At 36.3% G+C, this 14,929-nt stretch overlaps 1 protein-coding gene across 1 annotated transcript in view; it reads left to right on the forward strand.

Annotated features, from left to right (window-relative positions):
- Window positions 1-14,929, forward strand: part of GABRA3 (gamma-aminobutyric acid type A receptor subunit alpha3) — a 385,158-nt gene that overhangs the window by 163,271 nt on the left and 206,958 nt on the right. The window contains exon 3 of the mRNA XM_059385929.1: window positions 6,334-6,455. Coding sequence (XP_059241912.1) covers window positions 6,334-6,455 — 122 coding nt within the window. The remainder of the gene's footprint in view (window positions 1-6,333; window positions 6,456-14,929) is intronic.

The following is a 14,929-nucleotide window of genomic DNA, read 5'->3' on the forward strand; positions in this document are numbered from 1 at the left end:
TATATGTATAAAATATACGTATATTATAAAAATATAAAATATACGTATAAAATATATGTATAAAATACACATATATTACTTATATTACGCATATATATTATATTATATATGTATAGATATAATAGATATAATATATATAATATATAACATATATACATATAATATATATACATATATATCTATATTATCTATATTATACATATACATATATTATATATACACATAATATATAGATATATACGTATATTTTGTGTATATATATTATATAATGTAATATACCTAATATATTATGTATATTATATAATATACATATATTATATAATATATATATTTTTATATATAAAAATATATTTTATATATATGTGTATATTTTATATATATATATTCTTTAGTCTTTCACTTTTTTCTCCAGCTATTTTCTTACTTTTCAATTCCTTTTAAATTTATTTAATTTATATATTAAATAAATTATTATTTAGAAATTTAAAAATTTAATAATAATTTTATATATATATAAACACCACAATGCTGTATGTTTTCCTCCAGAGCTGAAGATTTGTAGTTCTCTGAGACCATTAAATGTGGTGCTAGCCAGTTGTTCCTGCTGGTCTTCTGGGGGAGGGGCCTGTTGTACTGATTCTCAGGTGCCCTTGCACTTGTGGAAATGTGCCTCCCTTGGCAGGGGGCTGGGCAGGCTAAGCAGCTCTGGATAAAACTATGTGGTACTGTTTTGGTCCTTGAAGGTTTTCAGCATGGATGGGCAGAATGAAAATGACAGTGCCCTGCTGTCTAGCCCAGGAGTTGAAAAGATGTGCCCCCTACTCTTCAGTGAGCCCTCACAGAAATGTAGTCATTTGCTCTTATCTCCTTGGCTTCTGTCTGAACTGTATTTACACATCCTGTTACTGAGCATTTTTATTGAGTCACACAACTGAGTTTCAAGTCTCCAAATTTTCTAGACCCCTCTGGTGTGGACATAAGCTGTTCTTTCCGGGGGAGAAGGGGAGTCTCACTATGCTTCTGACTTTTGCTGGGCCCCTGCCAGGAGCATGGTCACACAACTATGTAGTGGTTTACAGTTTATGGCAACACAGAGAACCTAGACTCACTGTTCTCAGTTGGCTTCCCCACTTCAGTGCCTGGGAGCTTGCTCCACTCAGACTCCTCCATTCTCCTTGTGTCCCTGAACCTGACTTTCAGGGATCCTGAGACTACACAGTTATATGTGGAATTCTACCCTACTTCACCACCTGAGCAGCTTATTGATTATATTCTCTATGCGGTACTTATTATCCCTGAGATTTACTCATTTTATAACTGCAAGTATTTACCTCTTAACTCCCTTCACCTATTTTTTCCATCCCCACACCACTTTCCCCCTGGAAACCATCTGTTTTTTCTCTGTATTTGTAGTTCTTTTCTGTTTTTTTGTTTGTTTACTTGTTTTTATTAGATTTCATATATAAGTGAAATCATGATATTTGTCTTTCTCTGTCTGACTTACTTCACTTAGGCTCATGCCCACTACAGCTCCAACCATCTTTCCAGGGAGTCCCTTGTATGGAATGCTCTGAGACACCCTCTGCCCCTCAGCTTACTCCCACTTCAGCCATCTTGCCAAGGTGTCATCTATATGGAGAATCACAGGACTCTCCTCTGGTTCATGTCCACTTCAGTTCCAGATGCCCTACCAAGGTAGCCCCAGCTGAGTGCCCTGGAATCCCCAGCCCACACCCTCTAGAGCACCAGCTAGCTGGCCGAAACCATCAGGCATATGTAGTCCATAAAGAGGATATCCCTATCCAAGGACATTCCTTCGAATTTAAGAGAAGTAGCCATTCCACTTAACTTATGGACACAAACACAGAAGTAAAGCAAAATGAGGAGACATAGGAATATGCTCCAACTGAAAGAACAAGACAAAACTTCAGAAAAATAACTAAATAAAAGTGCCTGTCCTGCGAAGATGTCTCATTACATTTGTAGAACTTGGTAGGGATGGCAGAGAAAGGAATGAATAACCCTCAGTGTATTTGGAGCGTTACCATTTATAAAGCAAATTTTATTTGTTATATTATTTTTTTTAAAGATTTTTATTTATTTATTTGACAGAGATCACAGGTAGGCAGAGAGGCAGGCAGAGAGAGAGGAGGAAGCAGGCTCGCCGCTGAGCAGAGAGCCCGATGTGGGACTCGATTCCAGGACCCTGGGATCATGACCTGAGCCAAAGGCAGAGGCTTTAACCCACTGATACACCCAGGTGCCCCTATTTGTTATATTATTTACTTATTTCTTCCCAAAACTTTTTAAGATAAGATATTATTATCTCTATTTTACATGTAAGGAAATAGGTTACACAATCAGTTAGTGGCAGAGCCAGCAATAAAACTCTGCTCATTCTCCATAGACTTACTACTATCCCATCTGTAGAGCTAAAAATGAATATACCTGCCTTACCTACATATAGCATAATTAGTAACATTATTTTTGTGTTTATATGATGGATTATTAACATTAAATCTAATTGATAATAACATATATGAGACAAAACAGGTATGGCCACATTGATTTTATCAACTTAATAAGCATGTGGCTTTGAATAATTTCTTTCTCTCATTAATGTCTTAGGTGCTTCATCTGTAAGTAGAAAAAAATTATTGCATGATCTCTGAGACTGTCCATCATCCTGACATACCATGAGTCTTTGTTTTCCTCTAAACACCTTTGTCATGGAAGTTAGTATTTCAGTCAAAGAAGTGGCATATTATATTGGCCTCATAGTCAGGAAATCAAGTTCCAAATTCTTGCTTTCCCATTAACATTCAGGGCAGTTAAAAGTTATGTTTGGGGGTTTAGAATTCCCATGTCAATCTACCTGGAATGAATATAATATCTGAAGCCCTTTATAGTTCATCTGTAACTCTGTAAGGATTCTCCTATCTGCTTCTCCTATCTGCTTTAAATAATTGATTAAATTGTTTTTAACTCAATTTATAGACCCATTTCCCAGAAATTGAATTGGGCTAACCAGGGCTAAGTGTGCCTGCAGGAAAAGTTAAGGGATAGTGAGTAAGTGGTGTGAACAAAATTAATTAAGCCTCTCTCTATATAGTGTATGTAAGGTGGATTCAGAATATTGGTGGATTGAACTAAGTGTGGGCTTCATCTGAAGTGTCTGTATTTATCTCTTAAATATATTAAAGGCAGTTTGTTAGCTCTGCACTATAGTTCCCTTCTTCCTTCCCCCTTCCCAGTAAGGTAAATGTATCACTTCTAGTGTTCTGTCCACTAAATGAGACAATCATCTCTACTCTTCACTGGGTTGTAGTGCCTCTCTGGTCAAAGTTTTCTTTATGTCTTTTGGTGGATGGGGTGCCAATATTTTTTGTTATTATTTGCATTTGAATAATGAATTCAAGTGAATACAGTACTATTTCAAAAAAGAAAAAAACCAAACTTTTAATACTTCAAGATATTAAACATTAAGCCTGGCAATTTTAACATTTTTGATGGTAATAGAACCTATCTGTGAAGTTATTTTGATTTTAAAGATGAGAAAGCTATTACTAGAGGTGTTACATGACTTGCCTAAGGTCACACTAATAAATTCAAATGTATGTCTCTAGACTCTTCGAGACAAGTTCCCTTTTTACTCCCATATATATCTATGTTATCATTTGATTCTCTTTGCAAACCTATAAGCAAGGGAAAGATTACTTACCTTGTTTTACTTTTTTCATGCTCTATCACAATACCTAAACTGTTAGAGGTACATAGTTGATGCCCAATAAAGATGTATTGAATAATTAAGTGAATTGAATTGAGACTTATGAAATAAGGGAATTGATATCTAAAATGACTTTTGCAAGGTTATCTGCTGGAGCAGCAGTTTAGAGTGAGATTTATTCACTTTTGGTGTTTCTATTCTGTAGACTCTTCTCAGGGTCTTTTTCATAAAGGAAATCTTTGTAGCCACTAAGAATATATATTTGTGGGAAGACATATTGACTCTCTCTTAGGACTCCTTCTCAACTGTTATCTTATGTTTTTTATAGACTTGACTAACTGGATGCTAGGAATAGTTATAATATATGTATTAATGGAAACCTTCTAGGTCCAAGGTAAGAATGGAGATAAAATAGTGTAACTTGCTTAATGGTCTACTCCAAATCATGAATACAGATGGCATTAGAACCCAGGAGTATTGAATCCCAGTTTATTGATTCTACACTGTGCACAACAGCCATCTGTTTCACTATAGCCCGCTTTCTCTTAAACTACCCTGAGAGCTTCATTTTTAGTCCTATCAAACCACAAGTCCCTCCTCACAAAGTGAAAGTATGTGTCAGCCCAGACCTGAGTGGGTGGTTATCAAAGTGCCTCATGCTTGGAAAGGTTTATAGGAGACATCCAAACTGGAGGAGCAGGAGGTAGCTTATGGTCAATAGAAAATCAGGAAACTTGGATTCTAGTCTTATTTCTGCCTCTCACTAGCAATATGATTATGGGTAAATTTGGTGGTGTACCTTTGAGCTTATTTCCCCATGTATAAAATGAGAAAAATTATGGAATCCCTTAAGAGTCCTGGTAGCTTTAACATTTAGTGGAGTGCTATTGTTTTTTTTGCCCTATCTCCATAGGGCAGTAGGTAAGTGAACTAAATGCACTTCAACAATCTGTCTGGTTCTGTTGTTCTGTGAACCTATACTTCTCTAGGTTTGAAGAGGGATAAGTTCTTTGTAACACAATTTTCTTTTTTTTAATTTTGTGGATTATTTATTCATGTAACAAAATTTAGGAAATGACTTATTTTCGTTTATTTTTTTTTTTCTTAGAGGATTTTTGTTTATTTTGTTCAGTTAGCCACTGTATAGAACATAATTAGTTTTTGATGTAGTGTTCAGTGATTCATTAGTTAAGTATAACACCCAGTGTTCATCACAACACGTGCCCTCCTTAATACCCATTACCCAGCTACCCCATCCTCTCACCTCCTCCCCTCTGAAACCCTCAGATTAATTCCCAGAGTCTATAGTCTCTCATGCTCCATCTACCTCTCTGATTTCTCCCCTCTTTGGGTTTCCCTCCCTTCTCCTATGGTCCTCTGTGCTATTGCTTATGTTTCACATATGAGTGAAACCATATGATAATTGTCTTTCTCTGCTTGACTTACTTCATTTAATGTAATCTTCTCCAGTTCCATTCATGTTGATACAAATGGTGGGCATTCATCATTTCTGATGGCTGAATAATATTCCGTTGTATATATGAACTACATTTTCTTTATCCATTCATCTATTGAAGGGCATCTCATCTCCTTCCACAGTTTGGTTATTGTGGACATCGCTGCTATGAACATTGGGGTACATGTGCTCCTTCTTTTCATTACATCTGTATCTTTGGGGTAAATATCTGATAGTACACTCAAAAAACTAATAACCCAGTCAACAAAATGGGCAGAAGACATGAACAGACACTTCCCCAAAGAAGATATACAAATGGCTAACAGACACATGAAAAAATGTTCCACGTCACTAGCCACCAGGGAAATATAAATGAAAATCACAATGAGATACTACTACCTTACACCAGTTAGAATGGCAAAAATTAACAAAAAAGGAAACAACAAATGTTGGTGAGGATGTGGAGAAAGGGGGGACCCTCTTACACTGTTGGTGGGAATGCATGCTGGTATAGCTACTCTGGGAAAACAATATGGAGATTCCTCAAGATGTTAAGAATAGAGCTACCTTGCAACCCAGCAATTGTACTACTAAGTATTTATCCCAAAATACAGATGTGGTGAGAAAAATAACTTCTTTATAATGATTTATTTATTTATTTATTTATTTGGGTGGGGACAAAAGAGAGAGAGTCTTAAGTAGACTCTGCCCTGAGCATGGAGCCCAACCTGGGACATCTCATGACCTTAAGATTGTAACCCTGATATCATGACCTGAGCCTAAACCAAGAGTTGACACTTAACTGACTGTGCCACTCAGGTTCACCTTGGTGAATAATTTTATGATGGGTACTGTTCACAGGCTCATTCTGTTAACAATTTATGCTTGTGTTTCTTCACTACTAGGTTGGGGATGGAGCACATTTTGTTAAACTCTTGACAATGCTGGACTGAAAGTTCAAATATAGTGATCACCATCTGCCTTTTACACATATATTCATTGTGATAAATAGGAAGTGCTGATTTGGTTAAGATACAAGGCTATTTAATTGACCCACTCTCTTGGTTGAAATCTTCTTAAAATGTTAACACATGTCACTGTTTCCTGTTAAGAATATTATTTTTTATCTCTTCTTCTTTCACTGTCTCAGACTCTCTCCTAAGCATGCCCCAGATATTCCTGATGACAGCACTGACAACATCACTATATTCACCAGAATTTTAGATCGTCTTCTGGATGGCTATGACAACCGACTACGACCTGGGCTTGGAGGTAAGTTACTATTTTAAGATCCTTTTCTTGGCTCTTGTCATCTAAAAATATTCTTGAGGTGCCTTCAGCGCTATATTGACCAATGAGTTTAGTGCAATATTGAACTTCCTCCTTCTCAGCACTAGAAATTAATTAAAACCCTTCATTTTATAGTAAATCTCTCTGCTGTGGTTTTGGAAAATTCTGAATTTCACTGAGCTAAATGTATATAGGGTATTTTATCACCATATTTGGTCAACCGCATTTCTGATAACAGAAAAACAATCTCTGCTGGAATGGGAGGTGTGGCCCAGGGGTATCTGGGAAACATGCTTTTGTTTTCAAAACCTTTATCAGCTTGAAATTCCTGTGAGGGGCAACCTGTTGCCTAGGTCAGATCTTAGTTGGCCATTGTTTAGTATGATTTGCAATATGATCACAATGAGATAAGTGCATTATAATATATGATGGGTTGTATTGAAATGGCAAGTATTCAGAGGTATGAATTTAATTTTTTTTCCTGAACCATTTGAGAACTAGTTGCAGATATCATACTCCTTTTCCCTAAATACTTCAATGTGCATTTCCTTAGGACAAAGAAATTAAAAGACTTTTATCTTGATGAAGTCCCAATAGTTCATTTTTGCTTTTGTTTCCCTTGCCTCTGATGATGTGTCGAGTAAGAAGCTGCTACAGCCAAAGTCAAAAGGTTGCTGCCTGTGTTCTCCTGTAGGATTTTGATTAATTTTTGTATCACATCTAGGTCTTTCATCCATTTTGAATTTATTTTTGTGTATGGTGTAAGAAAGTGGTCCAGTTTTGTTCTTCTGCATGTTGCTGTCCCATTTTCCCAATACCAGTTTTTGAAGAGACTGTCCTTTTTTTCTATTGGATGTTCTTTGCTGCTTTATCAAAGATTAGTTGACCATATGGTTGTAGGTCCATTTCTGGGTTGTTTTTTCTGTTCCATTGATCTATGTGTCTATTTCTGTGCAAGTAGCATACTATGTTGATGACTACATCTTTGTAATATAGCTTGAAATCTGGAATTGTGTTACCTCCAGTTTTGTTTTTCTTTTTCATTATTGTTTTGGCTATTCCATGTCTTTCTTTGTTCCATACATATTTTGGGATGGTTTGTTCTAGCTCTGTGAAAAATGCTAGTGGTATTTTCATTGGGCTTGCATGAAATATAGATGCTTTGCATAGTATAGACACTTTAACAATTTTTTTCTTCTATTCTATGAGCATGAAATATTTTTGTATTTCTTTGTGTCCTCTTCAATTTCTTTCATAAGTATTCATTAGTTTTCAGCAACTTCTTGGTAGGGTCTTTCAGGTTTTCTACATAGAGTATATTGTCTGCAAAGACTGAAAACTTGACTTCATCCTTCATGATTTTGATGCCTTTTATTTCTTTTTATTGTCTGATTGCTGAGGCCACAACTTCCAGTGTTATATGAATAGTAATGGTAAGAGTGGACATCCTTGTCTTGTTCCTGACCACAGGTAAAATGCTCTCAGTTTTTCCCCATTAAGGATAATATTTTCTGTGGGTCTTTCATATATGGCCTTTATGATGTTCCTTCTATCCTTACTTTGCCAAGGGTTTTTAATCAAGAATCGATGCTCTACTTTGTTAAATGTCTTTTCAGCATCTACTGGGAGGATCATGTGGTTCTTGTCCTTTCTTTATTAATGTGGTTTATCACATTAATTGATTTGTGCAGAGTGAACCACACCTAAAGCCCAGGAATAAGTCCCACTTGATAATGTTGAATAATTCTTTTAATAATCTGTTGGATCAGATTACCTAGTATCTTGGTGAGAATTTTTGGATCCACATTCACCAGGGATATTGGCTTGTAATTCTCCTTCCTAGTTAGGTATTTGTCTGGTTTGAGGATCAAAGTAATGTTGGCCTCATTAAAGGAGTTTGGAAGTTTTCTTTCCATTTCTAATTTTTGAAACACTTTCAGAAGAACAGGTATTAATTCTTCTTTAAATGTTTGGTAGAATTCCCCTGGGAAACCATCTGGCTCTGGACTCTTGTTTATTGGCAGATTTTTGATTACTGATTCAATTTCTTTGCTGATTATGGGTCTGTTCAAATTTTCTGTCCCCCCCCCCATTTCATTTCTGGTAGTTCTTTTAAAATTTAAATTCAATTAGCCAACATATAGTGTTGTGTTCAATAATTCCTCAATTGCTTAAAACACCCAGTGCTCATCTCATCATGCACTGTCTTTTTTTTTTTAATTTTATTTATTTATTTGACAGAGAGAAATCACAAGTAGATGGAGAGGCAGGCAGAGAGAGAGAGGGAAGCAGGCTCCCTGCCGAGCAGAGAGCCCAATGCGGGACTCGATCCCAGGACCCTGAGATCATGACCTGAGCCGAAGGCAGCGGCTTAACCCACTGAGCCACCCAGGCGCCCCCATGCACTGTCTTTAATGCTCATCCCCTAGTTGCCTCATCTCCCACCCACCTCCCCTTCAGGAACCCTCAGTTTGTTTCCTAGAGCCAAGAGTCTCTCATGGTCTGTCTCCCTCTCTGATTTCTTTCCATTCTGTTTTTCCCTCCCTTCCCCTATGATCCTCTGAGCTGTTTCTTATAATCCACATATGAGTGTAACCATATGATAATTGTCTTTCTCTGATTGATTTATTTCACTTATCATAGTATACTCCAGTTCCATCCATGTTGATGTAAATGGTAGGTATTCATCCTTTCTGATGCTTGAATAATATTCCATTGTATATACAAAGCACATCTTCTTTAACCATTCATCTGTTGAAGGATGTCTTGGCTCCTTCCATAGTTTGGGTATTGTGAACATTGCTGCTATGGACATTGGGGAGCAGAGGACCCTTTGTTTTACTACATCTATATCTTTGGTGTAAATACTGAGTAGTGCAATTGCTCGGTCATAGGGTAGCTCTGTTTTTAAATTCTTTTTTTTTTAAGACTTTATTTATTTATTTGACAGAGAGAGATCACAAGTAGGCAGAGAGGCGGGCAGAGAGAGAGGAGGAAGCAGGCTCCCCGCCGAGCAGAGAGCCCGATGCAGGACTCGATCCCAGGACCCCGAGATCATGACCTGAGCCGAAGGCAGCGGCTTAACTCACTGAGCCACTCAGACGCCCCTCTGTTTTTAAATTCTTGAGGAACCTCCATACTGGTTTCCAGACTGGCTGTACCAGTTTGTATTCCCACCAATAGTGTAAGATGGTTCCCCTTTCTCCACATCTTTGCCAACACTAGTTTTCCATGTCTTCTTAATTTTGGCCAGTTTTGGTAGTTTATGTGTTTCTAGGAATTTATTCATTTCTTCCAGAATCCCAAATTTGTTAGCATATATTTTTTTCTTAATCTCTTATAATTGTATTTCTGTGGTGTTGGTTGTGATCACTCCTCTTTCATTCATGATTTTATTTATTTGAGTCATTTCTCTTTTTGATGAGTCTGGCTAGGGGTTTGTCAATGAAAATTAGCAATTTTGTTAATTCTTTTGAAGAAACAGCTCCTAGTTTTATTGATCTGTTCTACCTTTTTAAAAAATTTATATATCATTTACTTCAGCTCTAATATTTATTATTTCCTTTTGTTCTGCTGGTTTTAGGCTTTATTTATAGTTCTTTTTCAGCTCCTTTAAGTGTAAAGGGACTTTTCTTTTTACTTGAGGAAGGCCAGAAACACTATATACTTACCTCTTATGACCCACCTTTGCTGCATCCCAAAGGTTTTGGATTGTCGTGTTTTCATTTTCTTTTGCTTCCATGTATTTTTAAAAAATTCCTCTTTAATTTCTTGGATGGCCCATTCATTCTTTGGCAGGATGTTCTTCAACCTCCCTGTATTTTTTTTTTTTTGTCTTCCCAAAATTTTTCTTGTGGTTGACTTCAAGTTTCATGGTGTTGTAATCTGAAAATATGCATGGTATGATCTTGATGTTTTTGTACTTGTTGAGGGCTGATTTATGACCCATTGTGTGATCTATTCTGGAGAATGTTCCATGTGCACTCAATAAGAGTACATATTCTGCTGCTTTAGGATGAAGTGCTCAAAATATATCTGTTAAGTTCATCTGATCCAGTGTATCATTCAAAGCCATTGTTTTCATGTTGATCTTCTACGTAGATAATCTATTTCTATAAATGGTGTTTTAAAGTCCCATACTATTATTGTATTATTATCAATGAGGTTTCTTTTTATGTTTGTTATTAATTCATTTATGTATTTGGGTGCTCCCAACTTGGGAGCATAAATATTTATAAATGTTAGATCTTCTTGTTAGATAGACCCCTTTTATTATGATATAGTGTCCTTCTTCATTTCTTATTACATTCGTTGTTTTAAAATCTAGTTTGTCTGATATAAGGTTTGTTACTCCAGCTTTCTTTTGATGTCCATTAGCATTATAAAGGCAGGTGCCTTTAGGTTTAAAATGAATCTCTTGTAAGCAGCATATAGATGGTCTTTTTAAAAAATCCATTCTAGTACCCTTTGTCTTTTGATTGGAGCATTTAATCTATTTATATTCAGAGTATTTATTAATAGATATGAATTTAGTACCATTTTATTACCTGTAAAGTCATTGTTCTTGAAGATTGTCTCTGTTCCTTTTTAATCTTTGGTGCTTTTGCTCTCTCTTTTCTGCTCAAAGGGTTCCCTTTAATATTTCTAGCAGTGCTGGTTAGTGTTCACAAACTCCTTTAGTTTTTGCTTGTCAGGTAATCTCTTTATCTGTCCTATTCTGAACGACAGTGTTGCTAGGTAAAGTATGCTTGGCCACATATTTTCCCATTTAGAATGTTAAATATACCATTGCCACTTTCTTCTCACTTGTCATGTTTCTGTGGACAGGTCTGCTGCTAACCTTATGTGTTTACCCTTGTAAGTTAAGGACCTTTTGTCCCTAGCTGCTATCAGAATTTTCTCTTTATCTTTGTACTTTGCAAGTTCCCCGATGATATGTCTTGGTGTTGACCTATTTTTGTTGATTTTGAGGGGAGTTCTCTGTGCCTCCTGGATTTAAATGCTTATTCCTTTCCCCAGATTAGGGAAGTTTTAGCTATAATTTGTTCAAATAAACATTTTCCCCCTTTACCTGCTCTTCTTCTTCTGGGACTCCTATTATATGGATATTATTGCATTCTATGGAATTGCTGTGTTCCTTCAGTCTATGTTTGTGATCTAATAGTTTTTTTTCTCTCTTCTTTTTAGCTTCAGTATTTTCCACAATTTTATCTTCTATACCACCAGTTCATTCCTTTGATTCTTCCAACCTTTTTGTGATTACATGCAATTTATTTTGTATCTCAATTATAGCATTTTTTTAGTTCACCCTGACTAGTTTAATGTCTTTTATCTCTGTAGTGAAAATTTCTCTGGTGTCTTCTATGTTGTTTTTTTCCCCCACTCAGATAGTGTTTTTATGATGATTTTTCTAAGTTCTTGTTCAGATATATTCCTTCTATCTGTTTTGAGTAAATCCCTGGCTGTGGTTTCTTCTTGATCTTTCTTTTGGAGAGAATTCATTTGTCTTGTCATTTTGTCTAGGTTTTTGTTTCTTGCATGTTATGAAAGCTTGATATGTTTCTTACTCCTGAGACTAATGCTACATTAATACGGGGTAATATACTGTTAGGAACTTGATACTTCTGTTTCTGATATATGGTGTGTCATTCTGTTATTGGTTTTTGGTTGTTCTTTCCCACAGGGCCATCCTCTGCAGAGTTCTTCCTTGTTTGCAGTGGGCACTGTTTGGACCTTTAACTAGATATGCTTTGATTTGTTTGTTAAAATAAGCCTGGCAAAAAAACAAATAAACAAAAAACCTTATCCAAAAATTAGAAAAGGAAAAAGAATGAGAAACACAAAGAAACAGACAAACAAAATACTATAAACCTGATTCTAAAGAAAAAGAAAAAAAGAAGACTGATTCAGAAAAAGAAAAAAACTAAGAAGCCAAAAACTAAAAACTTGATTCCAAAGGGGGAAAATATGCTTGGTCTTATTTCCACAAGAACTGAAGCTGATGCTTTGAAGCACTCTATGATCAGTAGACTTGGTGAATGTGGGGGAGCTTGTGCTGGTCCTCTGGCATAGGAGACTGCTATACTGGCTCACAGTCATACCTATCTTATTAGAGATTCCCCTGCAGGGTGTAGGGGGTGGTGGTTGGTATAAATGGTTCCACCCCTAACTGAAGGTACTGTGTTGTTTCATGAAGTCCCACTGTTCTAGTGTGTAGGGGGAAGGTGGCATCACCCCATTTTCTCATGCCCAGGGAGGGAAGTTCATGCCCACCATTGTTCAGAAAGCCCTCACAGAGAAGTGAATCATCTCCCCTCATATGTCCCAGGCTTCCATCAGATCCCTACCCTCAATCTGCCTATGCTCAGGCCATCAGCACACCTCACTCCATGATTCTCCTGGTGTTTGTTTATTTGTGTTTTAATCTCTGGCATGTGGCTAAGATTCAAAACTTCAAATCTTAAAAGACCCAACAAAATGCAGACCTCCTTCTCTCCTCTAGAGGAGGGCCTCACAGCACTGTGTCTGGTGCTATTTGGTCCCAGATGAACAGTTACATGGACACATGGGTGCTTGTAGTTTATGGTGAAGTACCATAAAAAGCTATGACTAGGTTATCTGCCCTCTGCATGTGCTTCTGTCCCTTGCTGATGAGCAGCTACTCAATGGTGCCTGGCAGGTCTTTTCTCCTTGGAGAGGTAATATATCCTCTTCCAAATGTACTCTAGGAAGGGGAACGTTCTTTCCCAGTGTGACCCAGGGGATCCCTGTACCATGCTGTCCACTGTCTGTTCTTGGGCTTCTGCCCTCCTTTTCCCCAGGAGTACTGCTACCCACCCAGCTTGACTCTGGTGAATGGCGTGGACTTAAAAACCTCAGAAGTTAAACTCCACTGTTTGTAAAAACTTGTGATAGTCAATTCCTCTCTATTACCCAGTGGATTTGGGGGGAGTGTTTTACTTGTGTGACCTGATGTACTGCTTTCTCTCCCCCTCTCTCTTTCACTGTGCCCTCTCCTCCATAGCACTGTGGATTTTTTCTCCGTGAATTCACATTTCTGCACCTCTTACCTGCCATGTTCTCTCCCTCTTATTGTGTAAGTTGTTCTCTTAATCCTCAGATCGATTTCCTAGGTATGCAAAATGATTTGATATTGATCTGTCTGTTTGATGGAATCAGTCAAGCCTGGGGTCCCCCATCTTAACTCCTTCCCTGGTGCTATTTTCTAAAACAGAAAACATTAGAAGAGGAGCAGGTTATTTGGTTTTATTCTATTTCTTTTGGAGTTGTGGCTGGAACATATAAGGTAGGGGAAGAGGTAGAAATTAACTTGTAGACATGTAGAGTTTGACTATCCATGAAAAATCTGGGTGGAGCTTTTTGCTATTGACTAACAGAGAGTAACAGAGACCATATTTACCTTTATCGCTAGTTGTAAGCAATTTGATCATATCCCTTTGTGTAATTTTATTAATGTTTCTTATCTTTTGAGATTCTTGGTGAGAATTATAATTTTCATCAAATTTAGAACGTTTTTTTCATTTTTATTCAAATACATTTTCTGCTCTCCTTCAGATAAAGAGAAAATCTTAAAAGCAAACATAAACAATGAATTATGGAACACTGAAAAGAAATTTTTAAAAAAAAGCAAACAGTAAAACAAAACATTATGTTCAGAGGGAAAATTTTAGAAGGACAGCAGACTTCTTGTCAGAAATAACCAAACAAGAATGTAGTTAGCAATAACTTTGACGTCCTGGATAAAGCCTGTCAATCTAGAAATATGTAACCAGAGATAATACATTTAAAAAATATAGCACAATAAATACTTTTTCAGACTCATAGAAGCTGAAAAATTCACCAACAGATGTATACTGCAAGACATGTAAATGGAAGTGTGTCAGACAGAAGAAAAATAATACCAGATAGAAATATGACTTTACACAAAGGAGGGAAGAGCAACACAAATAAAAACTATGTAAGTAAATATAAGATAGTTTTTTTCCAAATCTCTGTAAATGATAAATGACTACGTAAAGCAGAAATTATATATATATATATATATATAGTGTATGGCAACAATAGCACACAGGCCAGGAGAAGACAAAATAGAAATATACTGTTGAAAGTTTTTTATACTGCATGTGACATAATATAATATTACTTGTAGGCAGATTATAAATATGTATGTTGTTGAACTTAAAGATAAATTATTGCTAATAAAGCAAGAAATGTTATAAAAATAGAATAATAAAGATAATTGGTAGGGAGGCAGAAAGAGAAGAAAATGTAACAAAAATAGATAAAACAAATAGAAAAGCAATAAAATGATATCAATCATCATGTTAAATATAAATAATTCAAACATCTACTTTAAAAGCCACTCTGGAAAACAGCATGGAGGTTCCACAAAATGTTGAAAATAGAACTGCCCTATGACCCAGCAATTGCACTAT

The sequence above is a fragment of the Mustela nigripes genome, chromosome X, assembly GCF_022355385.1.
Source record: "Mustela nigripes isolate SB6536 chromosome X, MUSNIG.SB6536, whole genome shotgun sequence".
NCBI lineage: Eukaryota > Metazoa > Chordata > Mammalia > Carnivora > Mustelidae > Mustela > Mustela nigripes.